Source organism: Anomaloglossus baeobatrachus, chromosome 6 (genome assembly GCF_048569485.1).
Source record: "Anomaloglossus baeobatrachus isolate aAnoBae1 chromosome 6, aAnoBae1.hap1, whole genome shotgun sequence".
In the NCBI taxonomy this organism is placed as follows: domain Eukaryota; kingdom Metazoa; phylum Chordata; class Amphibia; order Anura; family Aromobatidae; genus Anomaloglossus; species Anomaloglossus baeobatrachus.
Genome location: NC_134358.1, coordinates 390,211,503 through 390,228,866, shown reverse-complemented (window position 1 = coordinate 390,228,866; position 17,364 = coordinate 390,211,503). Strand labels below are relative to the sequence as shown.

The 17,364-nt window shown below is 42.3% G+C and overlaps 1 protein-coding gene across 4 annotated transcripts in view; it reads right to left on the bottom strand.

Moving 5' to 3' along the window:
- The window catches only part of BBS9 (Bardet-Biedl syndrome 9), a 704,556-nt gene that overhangs the window by 262,818 nt on the left and 424,374 nt on the right, over positions 1–17,364 (bottom strand). For all 4 annotated transcript variants that reach the window (XM_075315101.1, XM_075315104.1, XM_075315105.1 and 1 more), the window contains 3 exons: positions 2,891–3,031; positions 2,719–2,814; positions 673–845 (listed from right to left, as the gene is read on the bottom strand). In XM_075315101.1, the coding sequence (XP_075171216.1) occupies positions 673–845; positions 2,719–2,814; positions 2,891–3,031 (410 nt within the window). The remainder of the gene's footprint in view (positions 1–672; positions 846–2,718; positions 2,815–2,890; positions 3,032–17,364) is intronic.

Below are 17,364 nucleotides of genomic sequence, written 5' to 3'. Positions count from 1 at the left end.
CCAGACTGGCTTGCAAAGTCTCCTTACGGAGAATAGTGTTCCCCCGTGGTCCCCACATAGCTTTCTCATGAGCCAGATCAGACAGCCCATACTTTGCACTGACGAGGGGCAAGCACCCCAAAACACCGTGTCTGCAAATTGGGATTCTGATCTGGAATATATCCTGAGTCATATTGCAAAGGATTGTTAACAATCCACTTGTGACTTTTAGGATCGCTACTTCCAATAGGTGGCGCTGCGCTAGAGTTTGTCTCCTTTACTGGAAAGACAATTTGAATATTTCCCAGAGGGGCGTGGCAGCTATAAGCCCCCTTACTGGCAGCCAGACTGGCTTGCAAAGTCTCCTTACGGAGAATAGTGTTCCCCCGTGGTCCCCACATAGCTTTCTCATGAGCCAGAACAGACACCCCATACTTTGCACTGACGAGGGGCTAGCACCCCGAAACACCGTGTCTGCAAATTGGGATTCTGATCTGGCATATATCCTGAGTTATATGCAGAGGATTGTTAAAAATCCACTTATGACTTTTATGATCGCTACTTCCAATAGGTGGCGCTGGGCTAGAGTTTGTCTCTTTTACTGGAGAGACAATTTGAATATTCTCAAAAGTTGAAATTCTTGGGATATTCATACCTCACTCAGAACATGACAACAGGAAGTAAATAACGTACCTCAAAATGTTGGTCAATCAGCTCAAAGTATTCTTGCAGTGGAATTGGTCCACAAAAAGAACATGTAAAGTCTTTAATGCCTTGCTTCAGGAAATACTCTTCAAAGCGCATGATCAACTCTTTTGTTACTAGCCAAAGGTCTTCAAACTTCTCACTCTGTATCCTGTATCGCTCTAAAGCACAAGGACAGAATGAACAATGTTGATTTTGAACAAAAATAAAGTTTACACCATTAGGGTTAAACAATTAGATCTGAATAACATATTTAATAAACTACAGGAAAGTATTGTTTCTTTGTGTGAGGGAAGAAGCCATTAATAAAATGGTGTAGAATGCCACATTTGGGTCCTATACTCCACAACAAGCCCAAAGAAGTCAATAAGTCTACAGTTAAAACAAAGAGTTGCTAGTATGGACATATGTAAGGAAATATGGAGCCGCTCTAAATAAGAGTGCAGGAACATACCGCATCCCGTTATCGTACTGTCACTATAGGTACCAAATACTATAAGTGGTAAGGGGTTTTAGCCATTCACATTACAGGAAATACAAGTTATAGGAAAAACTCACTTTACAATATTCTTAGTGAGCTATACAATTAACAGTGGAATTGCTTATCAAACAAATGAGGTAAAGTAAAACGGATCCAATGTATGACAGAAAGAGAAATTTCTACCCAATTTAATTATTCTAGTACTCAACAATCTGAAGCAAGTTAAGAGGCTCCTGTTTAAATTTTAGGGGTTATCCAGTCAGCTAAAAAGGAAGAGTAGTGTTTGTATCAGAATCAGAGAAGGAATAAACCCATCAGAGTGTATTTTTCATTTTGGTTTCAACTCCATTTTAAGTTGAAGACAGCAGCATTTACAGAGAACCTGTCAGCACAATTTTGTATTGTAAAGTACAGACATGGCCGTAATGGCGCTATAATACTGATTAAATTGATACCTTTGGTGAAGAATTCAACTAGTTTTGTTATTCTTTAATCATCATTTGATGTATTTGGCCATTTAGATTTTAGTGCACAGAGCATGAGATCTCTCCTCCCGGTGATTCCCCGGCCCCCCATTTGCCTCCAGCCTTTGAATGACCTGCCTCCTCTGTTTGAAATCTCAGCAGTGATCTGTCTTTTAAAGGCCGGATGCATGCGGATGGGACGCAGAATCACAAACTGGGAGGAGCAGAACTAATTAGTAGAAAACTTCAAGTGCTAGTTACGGAAGAATCCCAATGCAGATTTCTTCATCAAATGTATCATTATAATCAGTATAACAGCACCATTGGAGCAATGTCTTTACTTTAGATTACAAAATCTTGCTTATAGGTTCTCTTTAATATAATGGCAAAAGGTCTTGTCTATCGATCACGTGACATTTCCTCCATAAGAGGGCATACAATGCACCTGTGCTGAAAACAGAGCAGGCCAAGTGTCTACATGAGCGATGCTACATTCACTGTTCAGACAGCTGATGACATTCCATCTTAGGGTGCAACACACAGAGGTGGGAAGTTCAAATGATTGACGGAAGAGACATCTCGTTACTCGCTATAAGAATAAACTTCACTCTCCTATGTTCATGAGACTATTGGGCAGAATAGGGTCAAAGCCGAAATTTAAAACAAGAGGCCGGTGGGTAAGGTACAGCTATTATGTCAGCACAAGCACTGTTATATCATTTAAGCTGACAAGACAACCTACCCCTTTACGCATGTTTACCTACTCCAAGATGGCATTTGGACACACAAATATTTTCAGTGTGGAAACCAATAGTCAATAATTAAAATATTCTGACTTATGCTTTTGTTAAAATAGGCTACTTTTACAGCATAATTTAAAAAGAGTGTATAAATCTGTTAAATAGAACATTATTTATTTACATGTCTCCATGAGATCTGTCAAGGTTCAATATACAATGGATCCATCGTATGTGTCATGGCTAATATACTAGAAGTCATGATGACAGTGTGAGTAGAGTCCTGCTGAAATGCCAATTGTTTAACTACAAATTTATTATTCACAATCTGTAAAAAAAAAAATTCACTTACGAGAAGTCTTAGAAGCAAGAAGTGTGACTTTGTGTCCAGCAAGTAGCTGAAATCCCACAACGTTGACTTGGTCATCATCGCTACGTTCTACAAATTCTAAAAAGTGGAGTATATTAAGAAAGTAATCATGGAAACAACAAGAGTCTGAGTGAATAGGATGCAAAATACTTACCAGGAAACAGGTTAACTAGATTAACAGGAGGTTTGTTCGTGTCAATTGTCAGTTTGTGATTTGCTGCTTTCGATGGTTGAATAGGTAAACAAACAAGCCGTAATGGAAGTCGAAATTTACATTGAGCAACCCGAGAAACCCCTGTATAATGAGAATAAAAAGGTCAGCGAGTATAATAGAATGTAAAATTATACAGGATGAAATAAAAACATGGCTGTTTTTCCAAAAGCAGTCTGTGCAAAGTTTTAGGCAAGTTTTGATAAAAAGCAAAAGTAAAAATGTTTTCTAAAATTGAAATGTTAATAAACAGGATTTGAATAAAGAAAATAAAAATCTGTGTCAAATCAATATTTTGATATTTGGTGTGGCTTTCAAAATAGCATCAATTCTTCTAGATACACGAGGAACTCGACATGGAGGTTGTTCCAAACATCTTGGAGAACTAACCACAGATCTTCTGTAGATGTAGGATTGTGCAAATCCTTATGTCTCTTCATGTAATTCTAGACAGACTTGCTGATGATGAGATCAGAGCTCTGTTGGGGCCTTATCATCACTTCTAGGACTCCTTGTTTTTCTTAAAAGGGTTATCTGGGACAATTTTATAATTTTCTTACGGGCTTGAGAACTTGCAGGCAGATAGTTGCTAACTACCTGGCTGTTCTGCCTGGTGCCAATCTCTGGCAGCTCTGAGCAGTCCTACCAGCTATTCTGTAGCTTACAGTGACACAACATCAACAGAACAGCTGATTCTTTTCTGCTCTGCTCTATTAATTGGGCGTGATTGCCGATGTCATGTTGATTAACAGCAGGATCATCGCTGCCTAACTGGAGGGAAAAGGCTGTCAATCAGCATGATATTGGCAGTTACACCCCATCGACAGGGCAGCCCAGAAGAGTACAAGCTGCTCTATCCACGGGTGGTCAAAGAAAGCAGCAGAATCATTGGCAGAAGTGGTCCGTGACTGCTCTAAGCCGGCACCATGCAGAAAGGACTGGCAATTAGCAACTACCTGCCCCATGAGAAAAAGAATAAAATGACAACCCCTTTAATGACATTGCCTGTATGTTTAGGGTCATCATTGCCCTGCTGCTGAATAAATTTGGATCAAATTATACACCTCCCTGATGGTATTGCATGATGGAAAGTTATCCAATATGAAGAAGGACAATGACCTCAAACATACACTGTCATTAATAACTGTATTCAGCAAAAAGACCCGTAGAAGACCCGTAGAAGCAAATTACTTGCGAAACGGCCCGTCGTCGTCCAGCGCTGCACGCCCTCACCCTCCTCCACCACCTGTATCCCTGATGTGAACTTGGAATAAAGATTCACCTTTACTTAGATCTTTGTGGCCTGCGACCCTTCATGCCTGCTTTTGGATTTTGTATCGTCTCTACTCTGGGACACGCACCGGGATCTTGCCCTCATTGGCATTGCGGCTTCCAGCCATATGTGGATTAGCAGTGCCCGGTATTCCTCACCTCAGCTTCATTAATAACTGTATTCAGCAAAAAGAAAACTAAGGAATCCTGGAAGTAATATTATGGCCCATACAGAGCCCTGATCTTATCACTGATTCTGTCTGAAATTACAAGAAGAGGCAGGACTTGCACAAGCGACATCCACAGAAGATTTGTGGTTAGATCTCCAAGATGTTTGAATCTGCCTCTGTGACGAGTACTTTCAAAACCTGTGTGCACGTGTCCCTAGAAGAATTGATGCTTTGAAGCTTTTTTGAAGGCAAAAGGTGATCCCATCAAATACTGATCAGATTTATTTTCTTTTTTGTTCCTTCACTTTTCATTTTCTAAATGATAAAAATAAACTATTAACACTTTTATTTTCTTTAAACTTTGCAGTGTTTTTCCAAAACTGTCGAAATCTTTTGCACAGTACTATACGTTCATAGGTTGTGTGTAATTTTGCAGCTCAGCACCATTAACCTCAACAGAAGGAATTTGCAATACCAACTACAACACAAGGAGAGGTTTGGCACTATTTCTAGAAACTGCCATGTTTTGATAACCCTGCACAAGGCAAATATGACGTCCTTTTAAAGGGATTATCCACAAGATCGGTCATCAATGTACAATAAGTCAGGGTTAGGGCTCATTGAGACGTCTGATATTCTTCTACGAGAGCTAGTGCCATCCGAGGTTTTCACAGTTAGCACTTGTACTTGTGATAGTCTATAGGGCCATTCACATGTCCCTGATTTTTCGCTCGACTGTGTACTATTTTGATCCAAATGTCCGATTAAAATTGGCATTGTAAGTCTAGGGGTCTGTGAAAAAAATGGACAGCATGCGAATGACATCTGAGTGTGGTCCAATTTTCACAGTGTCAGAAAGGAGAAAGTGGAGAATTTTCATCATTTTTATCTCCACGCTGATCACACTTTGTTAAAAAAAAAATCTGTTTTTCCTGTACATGGAAAAAAACTGACGTCTGAAACCTAAGACTGCTGGGACCCCCAGAGAACAGAATTCTCAAACTCTAGTGTGAATTTAGGATTAGTGTGCATGTGTGACCAACAATTCCTAAACTATAGGAGCAGTAGTGCATGTGACTACTGCTCAAATAGACCAAGAGTAAAGTAGTGGTCACATATGTTCTCCATCACTCCATCCACATGAGGGCCAAATGACCCTCATTCTTGTGCTCTGTGGCAGTCCCAACAATCAGACCTTCATAGTATATCTACTTGGTATATAACTTTATTAGACTGGACAATGGATCAACTGTTTCCATGTGTCCCATATATACAATATATATGTTGCAACAGCAGCTCCTTCAAAACTCCTGTTCACTGTGGTTGAAAAGGAGAACAGAAGTAGTGGTTAGCACTGCAGTCTTGCAGCGCTGGGGTCCTGGGTTCAAATCCCACAAAGGACACCATCTGCAAAGAATTTATGTTCTCCCCGTGTTTGCGCAGGTTTCCTCCGGGTTTTCCAGTTTCCTTCCACTCTACAAACACATACAGATAGGGACTTTAGATTGTGAGCCCCAATGGGGACAGTGTGGCTGATGTATGTAAAGCGCTGTGGAATTAATAGTGCTATATAATTGAATAAATATTATTATTATGATTACTAGAGACCCCCATAGAGATTAGTGATTATCCCAATTGTCTCACAGCAATTATACAAGTATCACCCATCCAAAGGATAAATTTATTTAATGTGAAAATCTCATTAATATGCATTACTGTACAGAATCCATAACACAGGACCGGATACCATGAGATCAGAACAATTTGGAACCATAATACATTTGTTTGATGCTAGAATGATTTTTACAAATTACTCTTTACTTTAGTAATCTGACAGTTTATGAACCGTCTAAATAAAGATAACGGCCTGGTACTGAAGTGATGGTAAATGGACAGCATATTAGAATATTGTATATTCTAGCTCTTTTTTTCATATTAATATGAACAGTAAAGAACACATTAGACCACATTCTACGTCACTAATTGCTAGCACAGCTCCATGTAATGTATACGTGGATATTTTTGCCAGGGTCACAGTTTCAAGACTCCGTCAACTGCATGGTAAATGGAAATTAGATTAGGCACTGGCTGAAACATGTATCTTAAGTTTGGGTGGTGTAAACAGAAACTATATAGTGTCCAAATATAGCTCCGAGCTGTTCCTGAAACTAACCCTGCTAAATTCACCAAATTATACCTCGCTCGCTGTCAGATTTAATTCATGGCATCTAATCAATTTCCATAGGCATCTCAGGTTAATATTTATTAAAGACACCAATGGAAACCGGCTTTATAGCCAAGTTTCCCACAGTTTAACTCATAAGAAAATATGCTTTTAATACCGAGCAGGCCAGAATATATGTAACTCTGATCATTGCAATGTGACTTCCCAGAGATGCCAGTGGCTCCAGGTCATTTTTAGATATTCTTATGATTCGGGCTCCTTTAAATGGCAGTTTTTCTTGTACGAGTGCTATTATAGCCTATGGGGTAGTTGACATGTCTGATTTCTTCCTCAGATGAAGTGATCCACAAAAAAGCACAGATACTTGTCTGATTATTGATCAGATACTCAGATCAAACCTGGCACTGCACCGGATGCCATCCATGTGCTGTCCGTTTTTAAACGACTGTTTGATAAGGAAAGCTTGAGAAACCTCCATCAGTCTTTTTTGTCATCCAATAAGAAACTGATTAAGCTCTGATGAAAAAAAATCACTAAGATGCAAACAATTTTTTGCATCCGAGAAAAATCACGGATGCATTAATGAGCTCTATGGCTGATCCAGCAAAAGCGAAGAAGGTTTTATATGTAGAGATTGTGCCCGTCAGTCTATGAATTCTGCAGCACCACGTTCCAGAAGTCATTTCCTTAGGGTACTTGTGCATTTCGGTGCTCCGTTACATAATGAAATTGGTACTAGCAAAGCCCCGACCTCCAGGGATGGCATGAGGTTTTAAAACAGAACTGTAATATTTCTGGTTCTTTCTCGATATGGCAGTAAGATTCCGCCTCATCAGCCAGTAAGCAGCATTAGATCATTTTACCTGCTTTGTCTGACAGAGGATATGAAGCACTATTCTACCACACTAACACACTGCAAACTTCTTCAGCAACTCTTACAATTTACTAACACAATGTCATGACATTGCGGGAGTCTAGTAATCTCAAGAGGTGCCGGCATTCATGTGCCCGCTGAGGATGTTTGCTCTGCCCTGGTGCGGCTGCACAGACTACTGGAGTGAATGCCAGACAAGGGTAGAGTGATTCTTTCTTGCTCATCTCAACTCAGAACCAGTGAAATTACATTTTCTGACACTGCAGACTCTGATAACAGTGGTGGTGATGCCTGATATTGCAATATAGTCGTCCCTGTATTCAGCTGATCAGTAAAAACTAAATATTAACATTCAATCTTTGAGATGGGATTTAAGTTTTTAACAACTTGCTCTTCAGTTAAGGCCCATTTACATGCAGCGACATTGCTAGCGATGTCGCTGCCGATCGCACCCGTCCCCGTTGTTTGTGCGTCACGGGCAAATCGCTGCCCGTGGCACACAATATCGTTAGTCCCTGTCACACATACTTACCTGCCTAGCGACGTCGCTGTGGCCTGCGAACTGCCTCTTTTCTAAGGAGGCGGTTCGTGCAGCGTCACAGCGATGTCACACAGCAGGCGTCCAATAGAGGTGGAGGGGCGGAGAGCAGCCGAAGGAAAGACATGCCCACCTCATTGCCGGAGGACGCAGGTACGGTGTTGTTCGTTGTTCCTGGGGTGTCACACATAGCGATGTGTGCTGCCTCAGGAACGAAGAACAACCTACATCCACAATGACCAATGATATTATGAAAATGAAAGACGTGTCAACGATCAACGATTAGGTGAGTATTTTTGATCGTTAACACACGCTCGTAGGTGTTACACGCAACGACGTCGTGAAACGAGGCCGGATGTGTGTCACGAATTCAGTTATCACAACGACATCTCGTTAGCCATGTCGTTGCGTGTAAATGGGCCTTTAGTCACAATATACTTACACTATTAGTCACTGCACCTCGCTGTGGCACATGTAGTTGACACCATGTCTCGTGATTTACTGAGGAGGGATGGGCTAGGAAGCTACCAAAATGTACGGTTCCTCCCATTCCATACTCATGGAAATATGATGAAAACAAACTCCCATGGGGTCCAATGAACCCGACCCAACTAATTTGAGGTTAAGGACAGGATGAATTTTTTGTTTTTGTCTCCCCTTCATTCAAGAGTCATAATTTTTTTTTTTTAACTTTTCAGTCGACATAACTGTATGTGTGCTTGTTTTTTGCTGGTTATAATTTGGAATGGCAATATTAATTTTATCATATAATGCACAGAAAAATAAGACACAATTTCAAGTGCTCTGAAATAGTGAAAAAAAATACTATTGTCTGATGGTATTTTCTTCATCCAGCTGACATTTTTGCTGATAGAACTTTGGTGTCCATACAACATTTTCATCACTTTTTATTGCATTTTTTTAAAAGAATTGTGGTGGCAAAAAAATATCAATTCTGCTGTTTAATTTCTATTTTTTCCCCCATTTCAACATTCTCTGCATGGGATATTTTTTTATTAATTTGGGCAATTACACAAACAGAACAACAGCACAACACAAAACATGTAATTTTTTATTTTTTAAGATTTCCAATAACAACCAATGAAGTTCCATAACTGCTCATTGAGAGAAAAGTCCAACGATGATGCATGCCATGGTTGTAAATTTAGGCCACACATGCTGCTGATAAACAAAATGCTACCTGAAAAGTGGAGTTCAGGTGAAAAATGACTTCTGGGACATTTTCACATTCTTTTGTGCAGACCTCTCCATTGCGTTGTCCAGATGGCCTCCAGACCAATGTCTGGCTATCATTGCATACAAGACAAAAATAAGACCCAAGGCTGAAGAAGACAGGCTTCAATACAGCCTCCATTGTCATCCTGCTCTGCAGCCTGTGAGAACGGTGGTGTAAGATTAATAGAAGAACTGTAGCTGGACATTTTGCTCATAGCCCAATGTCATGCAAACACCTCTTGATAGTTTATGGTTTGTGCACACAATGTTTGACATCTTAAGCTTGGTATGTGACATCTAATTTCACTCACGGTACAGAATGGATCACTACGTGCAAATCTTCAAATCTGACAAGACCATATGGGCAATGCTATGAAGAGACCTTCACACATGACATCACATCAGTCTAAAGCGGGGTTTACACGCTACGATACCGTTAATGAATTATCGTCGGGGTCATGTTGTTTGTGATGTACATCCGGTGTCAGTAACGATATCGCAGTGTGTGACACTTATGAGCGACCTTAAACGATCGCAAAAGCGGTCAAAATCGTTTGCCGCGGAGAGGTCGTCCTGAATCAAAAAATCGTTTTCTTTTTTTTTAGCGATGTTGTTCCTAGTTCCTGCGGCACCACACATTGCTGTGTGTGACACCACAGGAGCGACGAACATCTCCTTACCTGCCTCCAACGGCAATGCGGAAGGAAGGAGGTGGGCGGGATGTTATGTCCCGCTCATCTCCACCCCTCCGCTTCTATTGGACGCCTGCCGTGTGACATCGCTGTGACACCTCACGAACCACCCCCTTAGAAAGGAGGCGGTTCGCTGGCCAGAGTGACGACGCAGAGCAGATCACACAATATCGCATGTACAACGGGGGTGGGTGCTATCGCGCTCGACATCGCTAGCCGATGCTAGCAATGTCACAGCGTGTAAACCCCGCTTTACTCCCAGGATTATCGTGTACGGTGGCATAGTGCACGGTAACCAGGCCCCTCAAGTATTCATTTTAGGTACACTAACAGCTGGACGTTACATTGATTTGGTTATGGAAAGAGTAGTACGACCATTTCTCCAAAGTATCACAAGAACAGTTTTTTAATTTGACAACGCCAGGTTGCATATCACTGTACCTCCTATGTGGCCTAAATGTGTCCCCATGGCCTACAGTGTTTCCGGACTTGTTTCCCATCATGCACATCTGGGAATTCATTAGTTGCCAATTCCAAAAGAAGCTGCCAGCAGCGTTTTTGATGATTTGCATTTCAAAGTGCATTCAGCATAGCAGAATATTTCTCAGGCAACCATTAATAACATAAATTATATCATGTCAAGCCTTGTAAGTGTGTGTGACACACATACTCAATGCTGAATAAATTGAGATGTTTGTAATATTTTGTTTCCATTTTTTTCATATCATTGAAATGTATATCAACACTGTAATTTCCATAATTCCACAACTATTCATTCTTGGTATCACAATGTCAATTTTGCGCAGTGTACACAGATGTAATAGGGCTTTTGCAAAACAAAACTAATTAGACCAATGCCTTTCAGAACTGTTCACTTCCAGCACCTTCCTGCCACATTCTCTTTTGAAATACAGACCCATTACATAGATGAAAGTCCTATCTATACTTAATGTGATGACCATTTGCTACGAATGATTAAAAGCTCGTTGTTGACATTACCCATTAACCAAATTACCTGCCACATTATAATTATTGGTTGCTATTGTTGGGAATTCATAATTAAGTTTTGTGGTCATAGGAGGACATTTCCACCCCTATCCTCCCTGCCTTAGGTGTCAATCAACGGATAAAAATCTGTGTTGCATCATTTTGTTCTCCTTTGTACCTTGAATGCTACATAAAGGCGTCTGCTGCCAAGACAGAACACTTTGCTCTAACGTATAAAGCATAATTTTGATCTGAGTCGCGGTAGCCAGCAGCATTCATTGGAAGGTCTTTCATCTTATCTTCAGACATAAGAAAGGTCAATTCAGAGCTGAGGGCTCCATCCAATTTACACAATCAAATAACAGAATCAAACATCCTTTGAGAATTGAGTATTTTGTTCAACACCTTAATAAAGTTTAGCATTATTGACTACATACTTTAAGATAATATAGGTTTTACATAATTAAAATTATCCTAAAATGAGGTTACATTTATCAAGCAAGGTCAATAATCAGGGCCTGGCAGTCTCTATGTAGCCGTCACTGGAAGGGTTATTGTTTGTTATCATTTTCCGTACTAGTTCTTTTATGTGCCCCCATGGCACTCAGCAGTCATAGCATTTAGATTTTGAAACAAAGGGAGTGATATTAATTTAACAATCCACATTTGCACAACATGGACAAAATATAAAACAGTGCACATGCCAGACTATACATAACAAAATCAGTCCTTTAGAACATCCTGAATTTAAATAAAGACAATGATGAATATAATCAATAGACTTTTAGATGAAGTCATCCTATAACCACATGAATAGTCTTGTAAAGGTTGTGTTACCTCCAGGACTTCATTACATCCTGCGGTGAGGAAAAGCCACATTCCCAAGTTTTGCTCTCGGATGAAACTAAAAGGTGCCTAAGGCAGTTACAACCAATTGTGCTTATCAGAAAGAAAGCTACATTTGCTTATGTATGTTATGTAAAAGTAAAACTTAACTGTAAATGCGCTGAAAGCGTAACAATTACTGTATTTTGTGGATTATAATATGCACATTTTTTCTGCAAAAGTTTGGAGGAAAGTGGGGGGTGCATCTTATAGACTGGATGTACCTGGCTGTGGCTGGAAGGGGAGGGCAGCAGTGAGGAGCAGATCACAGGAGGCAGGAGCCAGCATTGGGGTGAACAGTGTGCCCCCTAATAGAGAAAATCAATATTTACCAGGGCTGTGGAGTCGGTAAGCCAAACCTTCGACTCCGACTCCTCAATTTCCCTTGCACCGACTCCGACTCCTACATATATTGCTTATAGTTAAGTGAAAAATTTATTGTAGTGCATGAACATGTGGATGTGAACATCAGACATTTAATTATTTGTATGATACAATAATCAAGATATTTGCATAGAAAATAAAATATATTTATTGGAATACAACTTTAGAACACAAAAAACTGTAATAAAATGTAAATATGTAATACACTATGTAATATACAGCAGATTACATATATATCTTGTGTGTGTATATACATATCTAATATATAAAGCTGAATGTGTGTGTGTATGTGTGTGTGTATGTGTGTATGTCCGGGATTGGCATCTGCACCGTCGCAGCTACAGCCACAAAACTTTGCACACTCACACTTCTGGACCCTGAGAGCGTCATAGGCTATGTTTTGAGGGGAAATTGTAACCCCGCGCTTTACAGTTATTCACCAAAAAACCTGCCTTCATTAAAGCGAATGGAGCTGGGAGCCACAGTGCAGCCAGAACTTCAGAAGAATGCGCAGCCACGCCCTTATATGGAATGTTGGCATGTCACAATGCAGCCAGGGAAACAGACAGACACAGACAGGGAAATAGGCAGACACAGACAGGCTAAGAAACAGACATAGACAGGGTAAGAGACAGACACAAAGAGACAGACACAGACAAAGAGACAGATTGACATGGAAAGAGACAGATTGACATGGAAAGAGACAGACAGGGAAAGAGAGGGAAAGAGAGAGACAGGTTAAGAGACAGACAAAAAGACAGACACAGGGAAAGAGACAGACAGGGAAAGAGAGGGAAAGAGACAGACAGTGAAAGAGACAGACAGGGAAAGAGAGGGAAAGAGACAGACAGGGAAAGAGACAGACAGACAAAGAGATAGAGAGACAGAGAGAAATATACAGAGGGGGAGACAGACAGGTAATGGGAGAGAAACAGAGAGACAGTTACTATCCTGGGCAGAGCCGGGTGCTACGTTGTGAGGCGAAATTTTAACCCCGCGCGTTCCAATTTACCAATTAACTTTGCCCCTATCTACATAATGGGGAAAAAGTGAAACGAAAAGTGTTGGGGGCAAATTGACAGCTGCCAGATGTGAACAAGGGGGACTTAAAGAATGAGAGCGATGGCGCCAAAGAGTATATACCGTACAGTTGCTAAGGTGGGGCCCGACATGGGATGCTCACCACACTCGGGGATATGAACACACACACAAAATGCACCACACACTACCACGTACTTGAACACATATACCACCCTCAGCACACATTTCACCACACACACCAACCTCGCCACATAATCACCCTAAAACACACAAAAGTCTGGTATTATCCTTCAAAAATAAAAATCTGATTAATAAGCAGCCAAACTACAAGAACAACAAATGTACCACATAGGAAATACGGCAGCTGTCAGTCACATGACCTGTCTATTATGTGTATGTGTGAGCTAATATATACTGTCAAGGGGGAGGGCTCTCTGTTGCCTGGAGATTTATCAGGCTGCCAATAGCAACCAATCACAGCTTAGCTTCTATTTTGCTACAGTTAATCTGAGCTCTCATTGGTTAATATAGGCAACAATTTAATAATTACATTTCTATCTATTTGTTTTGTGGTCTTTGTGTGCAGAATACATTTTTGTTAATACATTCTATTTTGTTAGCAGCAGTTATTAACCCGGGTGAAGCCGGGTAGTACAGCTAGTATATATATATATATATATATATATATATATATATATATATATATTACATATTGTATTACATATTTACAATTTATTACAGTTTTTTGTGTTCTAAAGTTGTATTCCAATAAATATATTTTATGTTCTATCTAAATATCTTGATTATTGTATCATAAAAATGATTAAATGTCTGATGTTCACATTGTACTACAATACATTTTTCACTTAAATATAAGCATTATACTAAATGTTATTATTTTGTATGTTTTTGTTGAAAACTGTTTTTTACCACTTACATAGTGTATTACATAGTGTTATATATAACACTATGTAATACACTATGTAAGTGGCAAAAAACAGTTTTCAACAAAAACATACTAAATAACATTTGTGCAGTCTATGAATTTGTTCTAAGAAATAGAATTGCTTCCATCAGATCCTCCTTCGCAGATGACCTCAAATCTGACCTAATAATTTTAAGGCTAGAGAACAACCTCTCTACAGTAACTTGGATTGGAGGCAAAGCCGTAACCACATGGGCAACATCTCTAACAATTTCCGGGTATAAAGGAATTGCCTCATGCACAGTCAGTTTTGATGAATGGTTGAATTTTTCTATTTCTTTGAGAGCAAGTGAAAAAATGTACTGAAATCTGGTCAATCTGCTGCTATAGGATACGAAGTGAAATCTTTTTCCTTGCGGCAACGCTTTGCCTACTCCATGTCAGCCAAATACTTGTCAAAGTTAAACTCCTCATCTGATGAAGATGAAGATATGGCAGCAGTAACACTGTCAGGCCCCAAGTCCTCTTGCACCTGGCAGTCCTGTAGCCGCTCATCCTAAGGGCGGCGTTACATGCACCGATTTATCGTGCGATCGCACCTGCCCCCGTCGTTTGTGCGTCACGGGCAATTCATTGCCCGTGTCACACAAAGGCGTTAAAACCCCGTCACACGTACTTACCTCCCTAACGACGTTGCTGTGGGCAGCGAACATCCTCTTCCTGAAGGGGGAGGCACGTTCGACGTCACAGCGACCGCCCAATAGAAGCGGAGGGGTGGAGATGAGCGGGACGTAACATCCCGCCCACCTCCTTCCCTCCGCATTGCCGGCGGGACGCAGGTAAGCGGTGTTCGTTGTTCCCGGGGTGTCACACGGAGCAATGTGTGCTGGCTCGGGAACGAAGAACAACCGGCGTGCAGAAGGAGGAACGACTTTATGAAAATGAACGATGTGTCAATGAGCAACGATGAAGGGAATTTTGTTACTTACCGTAAATTCCTTTTCTTCTAGCTCCTATTGGGAGACCCAGACGATTGGGTGTATAGCTACTGCCTCCGGAGGCCACACAAAGCATTACACTAAAAAGTGTAAGGCCCCTCCCCTTCTGGCTATACACCCCCAGTGGGATCACTGGCTCACCAGTTTTAGTGCAAAAGCAAGAAGGAGGAAAGCCAATAACTGGTTTAAACAAATTCACTCCGAGTAACATCGGAGAACTGAAAAACCGTTCAACATGAACAACATGTGTACCCGAAACAACCCAAAAATCCCGAAGGAAACAGGGCGGGTGCTGGGTCTCCCAATAGGAGCTAGAAGAAAAGGAATTTACGGTAAGTAACAAAATTCCCTTCTTCTTCGTCGCTCCATTGGGAGACCCAGACGATTGGGACGTCCAAAAGCTGTCCCTGGGTGGGTAAAGAAATACCTCATGTTAGAGCTGCAAAGACAGCCCTCCCCTACGGGGAGGCAACTGCCGCCTGCAGGACTCTTCTACCTAGGCTGGCGTCCGCCGAAGCATAGGTATGCACCTGATAATGTTTGGTGAAAGTGTGCAGACTCGACCAGGTAGCTGCCTGGCACACCTGCTGAGCCGTAGCCTGGTGTCGTAATGCCCAGGACGCACCCACGGCTCTGGTTGAATGGGCCTTCAGCCCTGATGGAACCGGAAGCCCAGCAGAACGGTAGGCTTCAAGAATTGGTTCTTTGATCCATCGAGCCAGGGCGGCCTTAGAAGCCTGCGACCCTTTGCGCTTACCAGCGACAAGGAGAAAGAGTGCATCCGAACGGCGCAAGGGCGCCGTGCGGGAAATGTAGATTCTGAGTGCTCTCACCAGATCTAACAAATGTAAATCCTTCTCATACCGATGAACTGCATGAGGACAAAAGGAAGGCAAGGAGATATCCTGATTAAGATGAAAAGAGGATACCACCTTCGGGAGAAACTCCTGAATGGGGCGCAGCACTACCTTGTCCTGGTGGAAGACCAGGAAGGGAGTCTTGGATGACAGCGCTGCCAGCTCAGACACTCTCCGAAGAGATGTGATCGCTACCAGAGAAGCCACTTTCTGGGATAGTCTAGAAAGTGAAACCTCCCTCAGAGGCTCGAAGGGCGGCTTCTGGAGGGCAACTAGTACCCTGTTCAGATCCCATGGATCTAACGGCCGCTTGTACGGGGGAACGATATGGCAAACCCCCTGTAGGAACGTGCGCACCTTAGGAAGGCGTGCCAAACGCCTCTGAAAAAAGACGGATAGCGCCGATACCTGACCTTTAAGGGAGCCGAGCGCCAAACCTTTTTCTAACCCAGATTGCAGGAAAGAAAGACAGGTAGGCAATGCAAATGGCCAGGGAGACACTTCCTGAGCAGAGCACCAGGATAAGAATATCCTCCACGTTCTGTGGTAGATCTTAGCGGACGTGGGCTTCCTAGCCTGTCTCATGGTGGCAACGACCCCGTGGAATAATCCTGACGACGCTAGGATCCAGGACTCAATGGCCACACAGTCAGGTTCAGGGCCGCAGAATTCCGATGGAAAAAACGGCCCTTGGGACAGTAAGTCTGGTCGGTCTGGTAGTGCCCACGGTTGGCCGACCGTGAGCTGCCACAGATCCGGATACCACGCCCTCCTCGGCCAGTCTGAGGCGACGAGTATGACGCGGCTGCAATCGGATCTGATCTTGCGTAGCACTCTGGGCAAGAGTGCCAGAGGTGGAAACACATAAGGGAGCCGGAACTGCGACCAATCTTGCACTAGGGCGTCTGCCGCCAGCGCTCTTTGATCGCGAGACTGTGCCATGAAGGTTGGGACCTTGTTGTTGTGCCGGGACGCCATTAGGTCGACGTCCGGCCTTCCCCAGCGGCGACAGATTTCCTGAAACACGTCCGGGTGAAGGGACCATTCCCCTGCGTCCATGCCCTGGCGACTGAGGAAGCCTGCTTCCCAGTTTTCTACGCCGGGGATGTGAACTGCGGATATGGTGGAGGCCGTGGCTTCCACCCACATCAGAATCCGCCGGACTTCCTGGAAGGCTTGCCGACTGCGTGTCCCTCCTTGGTGATTGATGTATGCCACCGCTGTGGAGTTGTCCGACTGAATTCGGATCTGCTTTCTTTCCAGCCACTGCTGGAAGGCTAGTAGGCCAAGATACACTGCTCTGATTACCAGAATATTGATCTGAAGGGTGGACTCCTGCTGAGTCCACGTACCCTGAGCCCTGTGGTGGAGAA